This window comes from Zingiber officinale, chromosome 4A, assembly GCF_018446385.1.
Source record: "Zingiber officinale cultivar Zhangliang chromosome 4A, Zo_v1.1, whole genome shotgun sequence".
NCBI classification, from domain to species: Eukaryota; Viridiplantae; Streptophyta; class Magnoliopsida; order Zingiberales; family Zingiberaceae; genus Zingiber; species Zingiber officinale.
Window position 1 is genome coordinate 19,172,140 of NC_055992.1, and position 19,557 is coordinate 19,191,696.

Consider the following 19,557-nt stretch of genomic DNA (forward strand, 5'->3'; position numbering starts at 1 on the left):
ATGCTGTAGATACGACCAATAACGCTATGCAGTAGTGGCAAGATGGATAACCATTGGCATCCCATTCCCTTAAGTATAAAAGTGATAAGTTGTGCCTTGCCTAGGACATCTTTTGTGGCCAAACGTTGATCTTTCGAACCAAAGACTCAAGTAGGGAGTATAGTCAGAAATCTGAAGTCACTGAGCAGCTAGCGGTATCCCCAAATATTTGAATGACATCATGCCCTCCTAAAAATCGGTGATGGAAAGGAACCTCCCGTGTGTCGTGTCATCAACTCTTGCTAGATAAATATTATACTTCAGTCTATTCACTTGAAGTCCCATTGCTGACCTAAACTCGTGTAAACAGGAAGATAATATGCTAACCGAGTCCAGTTGTCGCCCCAAAGTATCAAATGATACTCTCAATCAACTTAAAGATTGCTTGGTGGCTAAGGGCTATACACAAATTTGTCAAACAACTATCACAGTAGCTGTCATAGCCTGTACAGATTTGACAAGTTTTTCATAGCTTGTATAGCTGTGTCAAACAACTGTGAATAGACAGAAATAAAATAGTTGTGAGCACAATGTCGGAAATCAAGAGATTTAGTTAGAAAGATATTAATTTCTTATATACAGAATAATTAGTTTCGTATTCTCTCTTCTATTATAATGTTGTATATAATGGGTATTTCCATTCTAAATGTAGACAATTATTTGTGAAATATTAATTTGATCCACATTTTCCACATGGTATCAGAGCTTTAGCCTTCATTGTTAATTCTCTTTTCTACATTTCTTTATCATAGCCGATTCTCAAATAACCATTTCCAACAATCCTAGCCAATCTATTGTGTTTGATGATGGTAGTTCAGTTCAGAAACTTGGTGATCTGTTCCAATCGACTCAATGGGAAGAACTACATGAAATGGTCTCAGATTGCTCGTACGTACCTCAAAGGCAAAGGGCAACTTAGCTATATCTTTGGGACATGACCTGCCACGACTAATCTAATTTTTGAGGCATGGGATGAAGAAAATTTTATAATTATGCCTTGGTTATGGGATTCTTGGAACTATCCATCAGGGATACATGTATGTTTCTTTCTACGACTCATGAAATTTGGGATTATATTACCCGCACTTACTCAAAAGCCCGTAATGCTGCCCAAGTTTATGAATTTAAAGTCAAAACAGGTGCTACTAAATAAGGAGATAAATCAGTCATTGAATATTCCATGGTTTTGCAAAAACTGTGGCAAGAACTCGATTACTACCAAGTAATTGAGATGCAATGTGCTTCAGATGCTATTGTTTTGAAGATTTTTATTGAAAAGGAGCATGTATATGATATTTTTGGCCGGCTTAAATCCTGAATTTGATCATGTCCGGATCCAAATCATTGGCAAAGACTACATACCGTCTCTGGCAGAGGTGATCTCTCTACTCCAGGTTGAGGAAAGTCGACGAAGTGTGATGCTTGAGCCCCAACCCATGGCTCGATCGGCGCTTGCTTCCAAAACTGACTCGCAGGAGAAAGATAAGTATGGTGTGACTTCAATTAAAGACAATAAAGCCCATCTTTGGTTCAACTACGGTAAGAAACTCGTCACACTAAAGAGACATATTGGAAACTACAAGGTAAACCACCAGGTCGAGAATGGGGAAGTCATGGGGGGCAACACAAATTTCAAGCACATCTGATCGAGCAATCCCATATTGAAGACAATTCAATTCTTGGGAGATTCAACAGTGTAGAAATTGAGAAACTTCGAGAATTGTTGAGTTCTCTTAATAAACCGTCTGGCACATGCTCTTTGACTCTTTCAAGTATCCCTTCACTCTCTTCTTGTATGAATACCTCAAACAATTTGTTTGATAACTCATGGATAATAGACCCCGATGCCACAGACCACATGACTCCCAATTCTAAAATTTTTCACACTTATAATCTCAACCCAAGTAACAGAAATATTATAGTAGCTAATGGATCTTTAGCCACTGTTGTTGGTTTTGGAAATGTTCATCTTACTCCTAACCTTATCCTCAAAAAATGTCTTCCATGTATCAAAACTGTCTGCCAACCTTGTTTCCGTTCAAAAATTAACTACAGAATTTCACTGTCATGCCATTTTTTCCCTTCTTATTGTGTTTTCCTGGATTAGGACTCGGGGAGGAGGATTGGACTTGCTAAGGAACATAGTAGTCTTTACTACCTTGAATCCACTAAGAAGAATAATTTGTCTTTGTCCTTTCACAGTTCTTCCAATAAGGACAATATTTGGTTGTATCACAAACGTCTAGGTCATCCCTCTTTTAGAGCTTTAAAGGTCATGTTTCCTCATTTTTTTCAAGGATTGGATGTTTTTGAATTTTGATGTTTACGAATTGGCAAAACATTCTTGTGTACCCTTTCCTATAAGCAATAAAAGAAGTTCTACTCTCTTTCATTTAATTCATAGTGACATCTGAGGTCCTTCTAATGTTCCCAATGTTTCTGGGGCTCGATGGTTTGTCTCCTTAATTGATGATTGCATTCGGATTACATGGGTGTTTCTCCTCAAACAAAAATCTGATGTCAATATTATTATTCCTAATTTCCATTCAATGATTCAACATCAATTTGGAGTGAAAATCAAAAGCGTTAGAACTGATAACGCTAGAGATTACTTCAACTAAACATTGTCCTCCTATTTTTAATCCCAGGGGATTATTCATGATTCATCTTGTATTTATACACCCCAATAAAATGGAATAACAGAAAGAAAAAATGGACACTTACTCAACACTACTCGAGCTATTCTTTTCCACAACAATGCCCCTAAATCCTATTGGGGAGAGACTATCCTTAATGCTGCATACATGATAAACAGATTTCCTTCACATGCCCTAGATAACAAGAGTCCCATGCAACTCCTCAATGAGTTTTATCCTCATTTCCTAATCACAAATGGACTTACTCCTAGGATTTTTGGGTGCACTGCTTTTCTTTATATCCATAATCCACTTCGAGGTAAAGTAGATCCTCATGCCATCAATTTGCCTTCCTTGGATATTCGTCCACTCAAAAATGGTATAAGTGTTATCACCCTTCATCTCAAAAGTTTTACATCTCGGCTAATGTTACCTTCTTTGAACATACCCCGTTCTTCGCTAAGTCCTATGCTTAAGGGGAGATTTCAATGACAAAAGATAACACTTGTGAGTCATTTGAACCCATTAACGCTCTTGATCTTTCTCCTACTCAAGTTCGTATTGAATCACCTTCTATTCCATCTAGTGAGTCTCCTCCTAGTGATACTCTAAGTATCCCTAAAGTGTATTTAACGTGAAAGGCCGCTTCAGAAGCGTTACAAGTCCAAGAACCTCAACTATAAACCTTTGACCCTGATGTTGGGATCATGGTAAGTTCCGACCCACCTTTACATTCTATTGAATCATTCACTGACCTAACAGATAGCCTTGACCTTCCCATTGCTGTTAGAAAAGGTACTAGAGAATGCACTAAACACCCTCTCTATCCTCTCTCACTATGTTTCTCTTAAACATCTATCACCAGCCCACAAAAGATTCATTGTGAGTCTAAATACCATGACTATTCCCAATACTGTTTCTGAGGCATTGTTAAAAAGGGAATGGAGGGATGCCATGAGGGAGGAAATGGATGCATTAGAAAAGAATAAGATATGGGAGGCTGTTGAGAAGTCAAAGGGGAAGAACATTGTTGATTGTAAGTGGATTTTCACATTAAAATACATAGCAGATGGATCTCTTGAGAGATATAAAACTATGTTAGTGGCAAAAGGTTATACTCATCTTATGGAGTAGATTATCAAGAGACCTTTGCTCCAATTGCAAAAATGAATACTATCAGAGTTCTACTGTCTTTGGCTACACACTTCAACCGGCAACTCCTATAGTGTGATGTGAAAATGCATTTCTTCATGGAGATTTAGATGAAGAAATTTATAAGAACCTCCCATTAGGATTTGAAGGGGATACTGGTAACAGAGTATGTAAACTGAGGAAGGTTCTTTATCGTCTAAAACAATCTCCTAGGATATGGTTTGGTAGATTTACAAAAGTCATGAAGAAATCTGGGTATAACCAAAACCAAGGGGACCATTCTCTCTTTGTTAAACATTCAACAGCATGGAAGGTGACCGCTCTTCTAGTCTATGTAGATGACATCATTGTGACTGGAAATGATGAAAAGGAAAAACATAATCTAAAGCAGCAATTAATAAAGGAGTTTGAAATAAAGGAACTGGGCAAACTGAAGTACTTCCTTGGTATCGAGGTGGCATACTCTACCAAAGGAATTTTTATTTCTCAGCAGAAGTATGTGAATGATTTGTTAGCAGAAATCGGGAAGATTAGGTGTAAACCAATTTCAGAGTTCTACTATCTTTGGCTACACACTTCAACCGGCAACTCCTATAGTGTGATGTGAAAAATGCATTTCTTCATGGAGATTTAGAAGAAGAAATTTATAAGAACCTCCCATTAGGATTTGAAGGGGATACTGGTAACAGAGTATGTAAACTGAGGAAGGTTCTTTATCGTCTAAAACAATCTCCTAGGATATGGTTTGGTAGATTTACAAAAGTCATGAAGAAATCTGGGTATAACCAAAACCAAGGGGACCATTCTCTCTTTGTTAAACATTCAACAGCATGGAAGGTGACCGCTCTTCTAGTCTATGTAGATGACATCATTGTGACTGGAAATGATGAAAAGGAAAAACATAATCTAAAGCAGCAATTAATAAAGGAGTTTGAAATAAAGGAACTGGGCAAACTGAAGTACTTCCTTGGTATCGAGGTGGCATACTCTACCAAAGGAATTTTTATTTCTCAGCAGAAGTATGTGAATGATTTGTTAGCAGAAATCGGGAAGATTAGGTGTAAACCAATTTCTAATCCAATTGATCCAAATCACAAGATAGGAGAAGCTAAGGAAGAACCAACTGTTGACAAAAGAATGTATCAGAGGTTGGTTGGTAAACCCATATACCTTGCTCACACTCGTCCCGACATTGCATATGCTATGAGTGAAATCAGCCAAATCATGCATGATCCAAGAGAATCTCACCTTCAAGTTGCTTACTGAGTATTACATTACTTGAAAGACACTTCGAGAAAGGGAATTTTGTTCAATAGAAATGAGACACTGCTTTAGAAGCTTACACAGATGCAGACTATGCAGGTTCTCTAGTGGATGAAGGTCAACTACAGGATATTGTACTTTCCTTGGTGGTAATCTGATGACATGGAGGAGCAAGAAACAAAATGGGGTGGCAAGATCATCTGCAGAATCAGAATTTAGAGCCATTGCTCAAGGATTATGAGAACTACTCCGGTTAAAGATTATTCTGGATGATTTGATAATCAAATTGGAATACCCCATGAAACTCTATTGTAACAATAAGTCAGCTATAAATATTGCTCATAATCCTATTCAATATGATAGAACTAAGCATATTGAAATTGGTAAAAAGGAAAAATTGGAAGAAGGATTAGTGTGTATGTCATATATTCTGTCAGAAGTACAATTGACTAATGTGTTAACAAAGGGACTGAACAGTTCTAGATTTCACGATCTCATAGTCAAGCTGGGAATGAAAAACATCTATTCCTTAGCTTAAGGGGAGTGTCAAACAGCTGTCACAGCCTGTACAAATTTGATAAGCTGTGAACAGATTTCATAGCTTGTATAGTTGTGTCAAATAGCTGTGAATAGATTTCATAGCTTGTACAGAAATAAAACAGTGAGCATAAAGTAGGAAACCAAGGGATTTAGTTAGAAAGATATTAATTTCTTATATACAAAATAATTAGTTTCCTAATGTTGTATATAATGGGTATTCCCATTCTGAATGTAGACAATTATTTGTGAAATATCAATTCGATCCACATTTTCCACAAAATTTATGGTGTTGGTTACCTTGAACTGATCTTTCTAGTGGCCAAGTTTACTTCCCTCTTCTTCTCACTAGTTATCTTTCACTAGCCCTTCATCAGCTTGACATCAACAATGTTTTCCAAAATTGCAATTTTATTAGAGGGGGACTATATAGAGCAAGCTTTAGGGTTTGTTATTGATCTCATATTTAAAGAAGTTATACAAACTAAAGCAAGATTTGAAGGTTTGGTTTATATTACAGATCACTTAGGGTTTTACTCTATTTCAGGATCTAAAAGATGTATTTTTATTGTCTATGTGGACAATATTATTATCACTAGCAATTACATTGAGTTTGCAAAATCGAAAGATTACCACCATTAGCACTTTTGAACTAAAGAGTTAGGTAATCTTACGTACTTCGTAAGTACAGAAGTTGCTCCTCCCTCAAAAGGTCTCTATATCTCACAATGAAATCACAATGGGTCTGTATTTAATGTTCGAGGAGGCTAACATGCTAAGGATTAGACCTGGGGATCTCCTATTGATTTTAGTGTCAGATTAATAACAAAGAGAACCACTATTGTGTTAGTTTAGGTGTCAATTTTATTTCTCAGAGAAGTGAAGCAACTGGTGGTTGCAAGATCAAGTGCAAAGCCAAAATATAGTCATGACCGTAGCAACTAGAACTTATTTGAGTGAAGCATTTGATGACCAAGCTAGGATATATTCTTGTAGGGTTAATGAAATTTTATTATGACAATCAAGTTGCAGTACATATGTTTTGTGAAGGATATAATATATATAGACTATATATAGATTTCTTATCACTTCATTAGAGAGAAAAATGAAATCTATTAAAATCATTGCTTCTTTTGTTAGTTGTAACATTCAATTAACAAATTCGTTGCTCAAAATGTTAAGATGAACTAGAATAGAGTTGAATGTATTTGTGATTAATAGTTCTGATACATTCGAAGCAATTTGAAGAGTGTTATGATCTAATTATGGCTATTTATAAGTATGTCTGATGTAGAAGCCTACTTGTAATTTTTTATATCCTTACTAATCCCATTGATTGAGAGGGGCTGCTTAGGACTCTAAGATGAATAATTCCCCTTTTCCCGTAATGATAAGTTAGACATCGAATATAGAAAATACTTTTAGGAATTTTGTGATCAGATTGCATTGAAGTAAAACATCATCATCTTGACATGAAATATAGTTGCATTTAGCAATTCATAGGGCTTATGAGTCTCTTAGATAGATCACATTGTGTTAATTGGAAGATCAACAACATCACCATTGTTATCATCATTATCAAATCATCTTTATCACAACTATTTGGAGTTAGTACATCAATCATATCATTCCATTGAGCTCCTAAAGTAAGATAATGTCTTTTAAAAAAAGCGCAGCCTGGTGCATGAAGCTCTTGCCAATGCAGAGCCCCAAGGAAGGGTCTTTAGTACACAACCTTACCTTGCTTTGCAAGAGGTTGTTTCTGAGACTCAAACTTGTGGTCTCCAAGTTACACAATAACAACTTTACCATTGCGCCAAGATTCCCTTGTAAAGTAAGATAATGATTTAAGATGATAGAATATGGATAATTAGTTGATATTAAACATTCACGACTTTGGTTAGGTAAAAGTTCTGCAAGGATAGTGGATTGATGTAGTGTGTACATTATACCCAATGCTCTTTGTCGAACAACTGTGAATAAATTATACAGAAATAAATAGTCATTTATATGAATAAACAATTGTGAGCACAGAGTAGGAAATTAAGGGATTTAGTTAGAAAGCTATCTTTAGGAATAATTACTTTCCTATTCTCTCTTCTTTTGTAATTTTGTATATAATACTAGGTTTTCCCATTAAGGAAAATTTTCCACATTAATTCTTTTTATATGGTATCAGAGCTTTAACTTTCATTACTAAATCTCTTTTTTTTTTCCTTTATGCTTCTGCATTTCTTCATTATGGCTGATTCTCAAACAACCATTTCCAACAATTCTGGCCAATCTATTGTGTCTGATGATTGTAGTTCAATCTTGAAAATTGTGATTTACAGAATATTCAAGCATCCAATAGACTCAATTGGAAGAACTACTTGAAATGGTTTTAGGTTGATTGTATGTACCTTAAAGGCAAAGGGGAACTTAGCCATATCCTTGGGACAAGACCTTCCACGATCGATCCAATTTTGAGGCATGGGATGAAAAAGACTATGATTATGTCTTGGTTTTGGTATTCAATGGAACCATCCATCATGATACATGTATGTTTACTCCTAATGAAATTTGGGACTGCATCACCCACACTTACTCAAAAACCCGTAATGCTGCCCAAGTTTATGAACTCAAAGTCAAAATAGGTGCTACTAAGCAGGGAGATAAATCAATCACTAAATATGCCATGATTTTGCAAAATTTGTGGCATTAACGGGATTACTACAAAGTAATTGAGATGCAATGTCTAGGATATGCTGCTATTTTGAAGAATTTTGTTAAAAAGGAGCGTATATGATTTTTTGGCCGGCTTAAATCCTTAATTTGATTAGATCCAAATCATTGGCAAAGACTGCATACAGTCCCTAGTGGAGGCGATATCTCTACTTGGGCTCCAACCCATGGCTGGCCAGCCTTTGTTGCTAAAACTGATTCGCATGAGAAAGAAAAAAAACCTTTTAATTTTGTCCTTTTCCTTTCTTCTTTTTCCTCTTTTTTTACTTTTTTTACATAGTTAATTCCAATTCCTTTCCATCTTTCCCTTTGTTAATTTTTTTCCTCGTTCATATGATAATTTTTTCCCTTGTTCATCCATTATTTTTTTTTCCTCAATTTGTTCAAGAGGTAAATAGAAAATATTTGTTCCCCTCCTTCGTCTATCCATGAGGTAAACAAATAAAAAAACTGATTGTTAGAAAAATTCAAAAAGTTAAATATACTATAATTTCTAATTTTATAAAATATGTTATTATTGATGAATTAAATTATTCTATACATAAATTTAGTTTAATTTTAAATTAATCAAAATAGATCTAAATTAAATCTAGTTCAAACCTACTTGATCCTGCCGTGTCTACTCGGTGGATTTCCGCTAACCCTAAATTGAGTTTTACTCAATGAACATTAAATATTTCACGAGATAATATCAAAATTTGGACTTAAAATTCAACATTTCAAATATAACTCAATATTAAACATCTATAACAATCAAATATTAATAAAAATAATTTTTAATTAATATATTTTTATTTAAAGAAACTCCGCCCATGATGACCAGTCATGGCCGGTCCCAAGCCCGGATAAAGGAGGAGGGTTGCGTTAGGTTGCTAGCCGCGTCAAACTATGGCAAATATTCAATGAATGAATCCATTAAACTATTGTGCTAATGCTAGGTTGTTCCCTGGAAGGAACGCGTTGTAGGGTCCGACTGTAACGTCTCGGCAAGGACCGCTACATCTCCAGAACTCGGGTGTAGTGATAAATATGCAAGAGTTCGCGTTACAAGGTCCGATTGTAACGTCTCAGCAAGGACCGCTACATTTCCATGAGAACTTGGGTGTAGTGTTAAATAGGCAAAAGTTCTCACACCATAAGTTAGATAAGAACAAATATGATAGGAAAACTAATAATCTAAGATTTGGAACATGCAATATAGGAACTCTCACTGATAAATCAATGGAGGTAGTAGATATGATGATTAGGAGAAAAATTAGTATTTTGTGTGTACAAGAGACAAAATGGATAGGCGAGAAAACAAAGATGATAGAGAACTCGGGTTTTAAGTTATGGTACACTGGAAAGAGTAAAGCAAGAAATGGAGTGGGTATCATTGTAGATAATTTGTTAAAGGATGAAGTTGTAGCAGTAGTTAGAAAAGGGGATAAAATTATAGCCCTTAAGATAATAGTGGCGAAAGAAACTATGAACATAATTAGCGTATATGCACCACAAGTAGGATTAGATGAAGCTATCAAATCAAGGTTTTGGGAGGACTTAGATGAAATATTACAAAATATTCCACCAAATGAAATGATTTTAATAGGAGGTGATCTAAATGAGCATGTTGGAGTGAAAAATGAGGAATATGAGAGAGTACATGGGAGTTATGGGTTTGGAACGAGAAATGAGAAAGGGAAAACTATATTAGATTTTGCAATAGCGTATGACCTTAAATTAGCTAATACGTTTTTTAAGAAAAGAGAAGAACACTTAGTCACATTCAAAAGTGGGAATGATAAATCGCAAATTAACTTTCTTATGGTTAGGAAGAAGGATAGAAAGATTTGTAAAGATTGCAAAGTCATCCCTAGAGAAAGCTTAACTACCCAACATAGGGTAGTAGTGTTGGATATACGCCTCAAACATAATATCAATAGAAAGAAAATATATACAATTTCTAGAATTAAGTGGTGGAAGTTAAAGAATGAGAAACAAAATATATTTAAGGAGAAGGTAGAAGTACAAACATTAGGTGAAATATACGATGACTCTAATACAACATGAGATAAGATGATATCAAAGTTGAAAATAGTAGTTAAGAGTGTACTCGGTGAGTCAAAGGGACATGCACCACTAAGTAAAGAATCTTGGTGGTGGAATGAGAAAGTACAAGAGAAAGTGAAGGAAAAACGAATAGCTTATAAGGAATTATATATTTGTAAGAATGAGGAAAACTTAAAAAAATATACAATAGCCAAGAAAAAAGCTAAGAAAGTAGTGAGTGAAGCAAAAAATGAAACTTTTGAACGGTTATATCGAAAATTGGATACAAAAGAAGGGGAAAGAGACATTTATAGAATAGCTAAAGTAAGAGAAAGGAAAATAAGAGATCTTAGCCAGATAAAATGTATTAAAGATGAATGTAATAGGGTATTAGTAAATGATGTAGAAATAAAAGAGCGATGGAAGAAGTATTTTCATCAACTTTTTAATGAAGGTTTAGGTGACCAACTTAATTTAGGTAATTTAATTAGGTCAAATGAGCATAGAAATTTTAATTTTTATCGTAGAATTCAAACTTCAGAAGTAAAACAAACTTTAAATGAGATGCACAATGGAAAAGCCGTTGGACCAGATGATATTCCGATAGAGGTATGAAAGTGCTTAGGGAAACAAAGTATTGAATGACTTACAAAATTATTTAACATGATATTGAAAACGAAAAGAATGCCTGATCAATGGAGGATAAGTACTCTAGTTCGCTTATATAAGAACAAGGGAGACATACAAAATTGTGCAAATTATAGGGGTATTAAACTAATGAGTCATACTATGAAACTTTGGAAAAAAAATAATAGAAAAAAGATTAAGGAAGGAGACCATAGTGACTGAAAATCAATTTGGGTTCATGCCTGGAAGGTCGACAATAGAAGCTATACATCTCCTTAGACAATTAATTGAAAAATATCGGGAGCAAAAACAAGATCTACACATGGTATTCATTGACTTAGAAAAAACTTATGATAGAGTCCCAAGAGAAATTATATGGAGAATTTTAGAAAAAAGAGGTGTTAGCGTAACATTTATTGACCTAATTAAGGATATGTATGAGGATGTAACGACCAGAGTAAAGACTTCAGGCGGAGTAACTGAAACATTTCCAATAAAGAAAGGGTTACATCAAGGATCAACCCTAAGTCCCTATCTTTTTACACTAATTATGGACGAACTCACTGCGCACATTCAAGACACAGTACCGTGGTGCATGTTGTTTGCAGATGATATTATTTTGGTAGATGAGACACGTGAAGGAGTAAATGCTAAGCTAGAATCTTGGAGGGAAACACTAGAAGAGAAAGGTTTTAAGCTTAGTATATTAAAGACAGAATATATGGAATTTAAGTTTAACAATATTAGAAGTAATGAAACAATTGTTAAGATAGGAGAGGATGAGTTGACCGGAACCGAGAGATTTAAATATTTAGGATCATGGAGGGATTGAGAGAGACGTCTTACATAGAATACAAGCAGGATGGGTGAAATGGAGGGGAGCGTCGGATGTTTTATGTGATCGTAAAGTACCTCTTAAACTTAAAGGTAAGTTCTATTAAACCGCTGTTAGACCTGTTATGTTATATGGAGCTGAATGTTGGGCTATGACTCGAGCACATGAGCATAAGATGAGAGTTGCAGAGATGAGGATGTTAAGATGGATGTATGGACATACGAAGATAGACAAAATAAGGAATGAGAGCATTAGAGAGAAAGTCGGAGTTGCATCTATTGAGGACAAACTCCGAGAGACACGTTTAAGATGGTACGAACATGTACTTAGACGACCAATAAATGCTCCAGTTAGGCGATGTGAAACTATGATAAACATGCATATCAAACGAGGAAGAGGAAGACCAAAAAAGACTTGGTTAGCAACAATAAAACAAGATAAAATTTATTTAAATATAGATGATGATATAATAGGAGATAGAGCTTAATGACGTAAAAGGATTTATACAGCCGACCCCACCTAGTGAGAAAAGGCTTGGTTGTTGTTGTTGTTGTATATTTTTATTTAAAGAAATATTGAAATCGTATTGACATGACACGATACGACGCCGAAACCATATCGTTTCGGTCATAAATCGAAACTTCGATATGATTTGAATTTTAAATCTTGATTACAACTAATAAAATGGATTAATGATATATTCACAATATATTATTATCATTATCAAGTTAATAGTATTATATTGTTGTTATTATTTGACTTGATTAAATTATAATATTGAACTATTAGCTAATAGCAGATCACTAATATAAATGCATGTGTACTGCATCATCAATAAATAATAAATCTTATCTATTAATATCTATCAATAAATAATAAAAATATTAAATTATTAAATCAAAATGTATGCAAATAAATATTGAAACCCTATTTATTACTTTAAAGAAATTGAATAATATTTTATTTGATAAAAGTTTTTATTATTTAAAAATTCCATATTATAGGGTATAGCTTGGACCTAAATTTCATTGGAATTGCGTTATTAAAATTTCTCTCAATGAAGAGTATTTTTGAGCAATATCAAAGTTAAGTGAATCTCAAGGGTCGGCGAGGAGCTATGAAGACTCTTTGCCCTTTCATGGGTGCTTGATGGGACTCAAGTTGAGGTTAGCTTAAAGTTTGTTAATCTCTTGAGTTATTTTAATCAACCTAATGGAACAAATTTTTAACCAATTCCATCCATTTTGTAGTGGAATCTAATTCATTTCTAGTTAATTTCTTTGAATCTTGTTTTCTTTTTATATAAAAAAACTCCCTCCAATGACCTTTTTGAGATAATGGATTTGTTAGGAAAGATAAGTTTGAGCTTTGTTGATACAAATTGGACTCGGTGATCTGTGTCACTATCTACCAATCTTAATAACCATGCTTCTAATTGCAACTCAAAAAATGTTATTATGCCATGTAATTTAAATTTGCTCTATGTTTCAATTCATTGAATTTTATTTTATTTTCTTGGAAACACTAAGCTGGAGGTTTTCCTGACAGATGCATGCAGGCTTATGAGTAGTGTGGTTTCTTCTATTCCAGATTTCACGTGTATACCATCTGCTAAGGTACTTTGTTGCTTGTTTGTTTATGTTTTTAAATTTTATTTTTCGCTGCTCTGGTTATAGTTTGTTTTGCATTTCTCTTGATTCTATTGTTGAGCAGTTAGAACTCGTCTTGATGTTTATGCTATCAATTTTTTGTGTGCTTTAATTTTTAAAAAAGTAATGTGTTCTTGGAAGTTGAGAAATCAACATGACATTACTAATTTGGAGGAAGTCAGTATAAATGCTTCTTTTACTAAAAGTTAATAGTTCTTCTATTAATTTATATATGATTTACTATAACTTAATAGTTTCTTTCATGTTGGCATCTTCCACGCAAAAGCCCTAAATTACAGAAACACGAAAAGGGTTCAGATTGTATGATTGGTTGCGATATAACTTGAAAAGTGATAGTCACTATATTTCAAATGTAGCTTTGGCCATTGTTTTAAGAAATGACATATGTTACTGCATTTGCAGAAGGCAGGGATTTATTGTATTGCATGTGAATGTGCAATCATATGATTACACATATCCTTTAGTTAGCTGACCATGACAAAGTAATTGTTTGGTGCGATTTAATATTAATGATTGATTGGATTATTGGCTATATAATTTATTCGTTCCGCCACGGAGGCGAAACCGGCACATCATGCGCGCACGTCTCGACGTTTCTGGCGGAGCCGGAAGCGTCGCATGATGGCTTCGGAGTCGTCGGGCGGGCGCGCTTGCGTCGTTTCGTGTGGAGCCAAAAGCGTTGCCGGACTCCTTTGGTGCCGTCAGAGGTGTCCGTGAGCATCATGTCGGAGGCGGGCGCGGGCGTTAGAGGTGAGCGTCGTAGGTTTAGTATACAAAATTCATATTCTAGTTTAAATAAATGAAACAATTCCTAAGGAAGTGTGATATTTGAAAGAAACTTTCATTAACCCTAATTAAATTATCCTAATAAAATATAAAAAAATATATTTTTTTAAAAATAATAAATTTTATTAAATAATATTCTGAAATTGTTTATCATGTTTTAAATTTTATTTAAAATTTCTAAAAAATTTTAAAAAGTTCTAAAATTTTTTAAAAAAATTTATAAAAATTCTAATAAATTAAATTTATATTCTGGTATTTTTTTAAAAAATTATTTTTTATATTTTTTTTACTATTTTATTGTTTAATTGATATTCTAATTTTTTTCTTACTATTTTAAATATATTATTTAAATTATTAAATAAATAAATAAATATTAAAAAAAAAGGGCAGCCCGGTGCACGAAGCTCCCGCCATGCGAGGTCTCGGGGAAGGATTCATTGTACGCATCCTTACCCTGCTTTTTGCAAGAGGCTGTATCCAGGATTCGAACCCGTGACCTTTTGGTCACATGGCAACAACTTTACCGTTGCGGCAAGACTCCCCTTCATATAAATAAATATTCAATTTATATAATTATTATATATAAAATAGTATTTTGTGTTAATTTATATAATTATGATTATTTAATTCGAATTATTGATAGATCAATTTTCTTAAAAAAATTGTATTTAATTATTTTTTCTAACAATATTAAGTTGTTTAATAATAGAGAACTTATATAAAATCAACAAGCAATTTATTTTTAAATTATAAACAATAAATATATTTATCTAATAATTACTATATATATAAATAAAAAAATACTGAAACCATATCGGCACGACACGATACGATACTGAAATCGTATCATTCCGGTCTAAGATCGAAATTTCAGCACGGGTCGAGATTTTAAATGTTGGGTATAGCAGCTTCACCTGGCAAGTTGTAGATAGCCATCATTTTTACGGATGAGAAACCTGACATATGTTTCATCCCTGTTACAAGCATTTGTGGTGGTTCTCTATTACCTGTTATGTATAGTGTATATACTGTGTAGTGCTATGTACTAATATTGCAAAGAGGATTCGTATCACACTATATTGTGATTTGATTCTGTAGTTTGATAATATAGATTATTATCATTCAGCATTGATGAGTCTCTATTTACAGAGGTAGGGCTGTGGACATTGTATTTTCTTGTTCCCTGCAATGGTAGGAGGTTTATGCTTGGATTCACATCCATTCATTCCTTAGGTTGTGTCATATTACAAATATTAAAGCTAATGTAAATAATGCACCAAAAGAGAATGGAGGAAGACTAAAATCTACTTCGTATTCATTCATAATTTAGATCTCAATACATGGTTAAATAGAAGAAAAAGTACAAGGTAATATTCTAAAATAAGAAAATAGAATAAGGAAATATTCTAATCCTAATAATTACCAATAATTACCTTCCAAAGAATCTCACATACTCCTTGAGCCATTGCTCTAAACTCAGTCTTTGCACTGCTTCTGGCTACCATACTTTTCTTCTTACTTCTCCAAGTTACCACATTGCCTCACACAATGTGCAATATCTTGAAGTTGATCTTCGATCAGTAACAGAGCTTGCCCAGTCTGCATCTGTATATAGTTCAATTTCTCTTTCTCATCCTTTTTAAAGAACATTTTCCCTTTCCAAGTGTTCCTTTTAAATACCTTAGGATTCGGTACACTATATTTAGATGTTCTTCGTATGGAGAATGCATGAATTGACTGACCATGCTCACTGCGAAAGCAATGTCTGAGCGAATATGAGACAGGTAAATTAGTCTCCCAACAAGTCTTTGATATCTTACTGAGTCTATTGGAGTGCCATTTTTATATCTCCTAGCTTTGCGTTCACTTCAATTGAAGTATCTGTTGTCCTGCACCCACTCATCTTAGTTTCCTTTAACAGATTCAGAATATACTTTCTCTGAGACACTGTAATACCTTTCCTTGATCTTGTTATCTCCATTCCAAGAAAGTACCTTAGCTCACCCAAGTCTTTAATCTTGAATTCTTTGGCTAGGTTTGCTTTCAATCTGCTCATCTCTTCTATATCATCGCCCGTCAAGATTATGTTATCGACACACACGATCAATACAGAGATCTTGTCTTTCGTAGATGTCTTTGTGAATAGAGTATGATTAGATTGTCCTTGGGTGTAGCCTTGACTTTTTATAAACTTTGTGAACCTTTCGAACCATGCTCTGGGCGATTGCTTCAGTCTATAGAGAGATTTTTTCAGCTTACACACTTTTGACCCAAACTGATTAGCAAAGCCTGGGCGTGCCTCCATATAGACCTCTTCTTCTAAATCACCATTTAGAAACACATCTTCACATCTATTTGATTTAGTGGCCAATCGAGATTTGCAGCAAGTGATAATATGACTCGAATAGTGTGCAATTTGGCCAATGGAGAGAATGTTTCAAAATAATCTACTCTATAAGTTTGTGTAGAGCCTTTAGCAACCAAACGAGCCTTATATCATTCTAGGGAATTGTCTGAGTTATACTTTATGGTGAATACTCACATCCAACAATCGATTTACCGTAGGTAGATCAACCTTCTCCCAAGTAGAATTCTTCTGTAGAGCTCTCAGTTATCTTTAAAGCTTCCTGAATATTGTTGGAATGCTAACACTGTCAAGTTATGAAACATAAGCGCAATAGGCAGAAGACAAATATTTATAAGATACAAAATTCGAAAGTGGGTGTTGTGTGCATGACCGAACTCCTTTCCTTGGGGTAATAGAAAGATCAACTTGACTTGAGGAATTTAACTCATGCATACTTTGAGTTTTATTGTCATGGATCTTTGAGTAATCATTGATAGTTTCATGCTTTTGCCTCTGATCAATGTCTTCTTTTCTTTTAGCCCGACATAAACAAGACCTTTGAACCGATTGTTACTCTTTTATGTCATGTCATTGTTTTGAAATGGCATAGGTTTAGGTTCTTCCTTGAAATAACAAGTTAAGTCTTGACTCATTTAAACATTCATCTTCCCTATTATGATCCCCCTGAAGGTGAAAATCATAGTAAGATTGTCCCTAAAAAAATGTGGCATCCATAGATACATTTTTTTTGAAATTGGATCAAAACATTTGTATCCTCTTTGATTTGTAGGGTACCCAATAAAGATGCATTTATAAGATTTTGGATCAAGTTTAGAACTTCTTGGGTCATGATTGTGAACGAAGATAATGCTACCAACATTTTTTAGGGAAATATCTATGAAGAGCCCAGAGTTAGGGAAACAATTTTGAAAGGTTTTTATCGGAGTTTGAAAATTCAATATCCTTGTTGGTAATCTATTTATTAAATAAGTAGCTGTTAGAATCACATCACCCCAAAGATACTTTGGAACTTTAGTATGAAAACTTAGAGCTCTTGCAACTCTGAGGAGATGCTTATTTTTTCTTTCAGCTACTCTATTTTGTTGAGGAGTGTGAATATAAGAACTTTGATGAACAATTCCCTTCTCAGCAAAAAAAAGTTCCCTAGTAATTGATTGAAATATTCTTTCCTATTATCACTACGAAAAATTTTAATCGGTGTTTGAAATTGTGTTTGAATCATATTATAAAATTTTATGAACACATTTCCAACATTAGATTTATTTTTCATAAGAGATTCCCAAGTCATTCTAGTATAATCATCAATAAATGTGATAAATTATCATTTTTTTGAGAATGTTACTATCCTAAAGGGACCCTAAACATCACTATGTATCAAAGTAAATGGTGCTAATTTTTTATATGGTTGTAATGGAAACACCGAGCGATGATGTTTGGCTAATTCACATCTAAACGATGGAGGACTTTTATTTAAAAATAACTTAGGCAACAATTATCTTAGATATTGAAAGTTTGGATGCCCTAAACGATAATGCCATAACATAATCTCACTGTCATGGGAAGCAGAAATCGAGTTGAAATAGATCTTAAGGTCTTGTTTGAAGAAGGTTGATCCAGAATTTAAGATGTAGAAGCCATTGTCCTGTCTAGCATTGCCAATCATCTTCTCCGAGGCTAAATCCTGAAATTCACAATGAGAGGACAATAAAACAGCATGACAGTTAAGATCAAAGGTAAGTTTGCTAACGGATAACAGATTATATGATAAATGAGGTACGTGCAAAACATTTCTATGGACAAGGAAAGGAGAAACAACAACAGTTCCTTTCCTTGTGATAGTAGCAAAGGATCCATCAGCAATTTTAACCTTTTTATTCCTTGCACATGGTGTATATGAAGAGAAAAATTATGATATGCCTGCCATATGGGCAGTGACACCTGAATCTAATATCCAGGAACCATTTGAGTTTATGCTGGCAATAGAAGCTATAGGGAATATACCTATCTGAGCTAGAGAGCAAGAAGAGTTAGAATTTCCAATAGTGTGAGCTTGAAGCATTTTATACAGGTGCTCTATTTGATCCTTTGTGAAAGGAAGAGATTTAGAGGCCGATGATTGCTGTCTAGAATCAATACCACTTGTTTGAAGGGTCCGAACACCCCTATTAGTAGCTTGAAAGTTGCTGCCTAACTTCCTTTTATAATTTTCTAGTTTGCCATGGATTTTCTCGCATGTCTCCATAGTGTGCCATGGTTTATGGCACCTTTCACACCGGAGTTTTGGCTTATCGCCTTCAAAACAGGTCCCTTTAGTGACAAGGTCAGATCCCTCACTCTTTACTATCTTTGGTTCTTCAATTCCTTTTAGCATCACTTGACGTTGAGACTCCTCTTGACGGACGTTTGAGAAAATTTCTTTAATGGCAGGTAGAGGTTTTCTCCCAAGTATCCGTCCCTGAACTTCATCAAGCTCCTTATTTAAACCTGCCCAAAACATAAACACTATGCTTCTCTCTACCTTCTTTTTATATCGAATACTATCATTGGTGTTTTCCCATTCCTCTTCTTCAAATAAATCTAATTCCTGCCATACAATCATCATTTCATTGTAATAGGTAGTAACATCTTGATTTCCTTGTTGCATTCTCCATATTTGAATATTTAATTCTAATAGTTGAGAATGATTCTCCATATCAGAGTAGGTTTCACGTACCGCTTCCCATACATCACGAGCTGTTGGTAAGAACATGAAAGACTTACTAATGATTGGATTCATCGAGTTAATAAGGCAGACAACCACCAAAGAATTCTCCGAGCGCCATTGTTTGTATCTCGGATCATTTAAAGCTGGTGGCTTTATTTCTTCATTCAAATATCTGAGTTTCCCTTTAC

At 34.4% G+C, this 19,557-nt stretch overlaps 1 protein-coding gene across 4 annotated transcripts in view; it reads left to right on the forward strand.

Moving 5' to 3' along the window:
- The window catches only part of LOC121969662 (DNA mismatch repair protein MSH1, mitochondrial-like), a 124,762-nt gene that overhangs the window by 68,256 nt on the left and 36,949 nt on the right, over positions 1–19,557 (forward strand). For all 4 annotated transcript variants that reach the window (XM_042519869.1, XM_042519871.1, XM_042519870.1 and 1 more), the window contains one exon: positions 13,390–13,457. In XM_042519869.1, the coding sequence (XP_042375803.1) occupies positions 13,390–13,457 (68 nt within the window). The remainder of the gene's footprint in view (positions 1–13,389; positions 13,458–19,557) is intronic.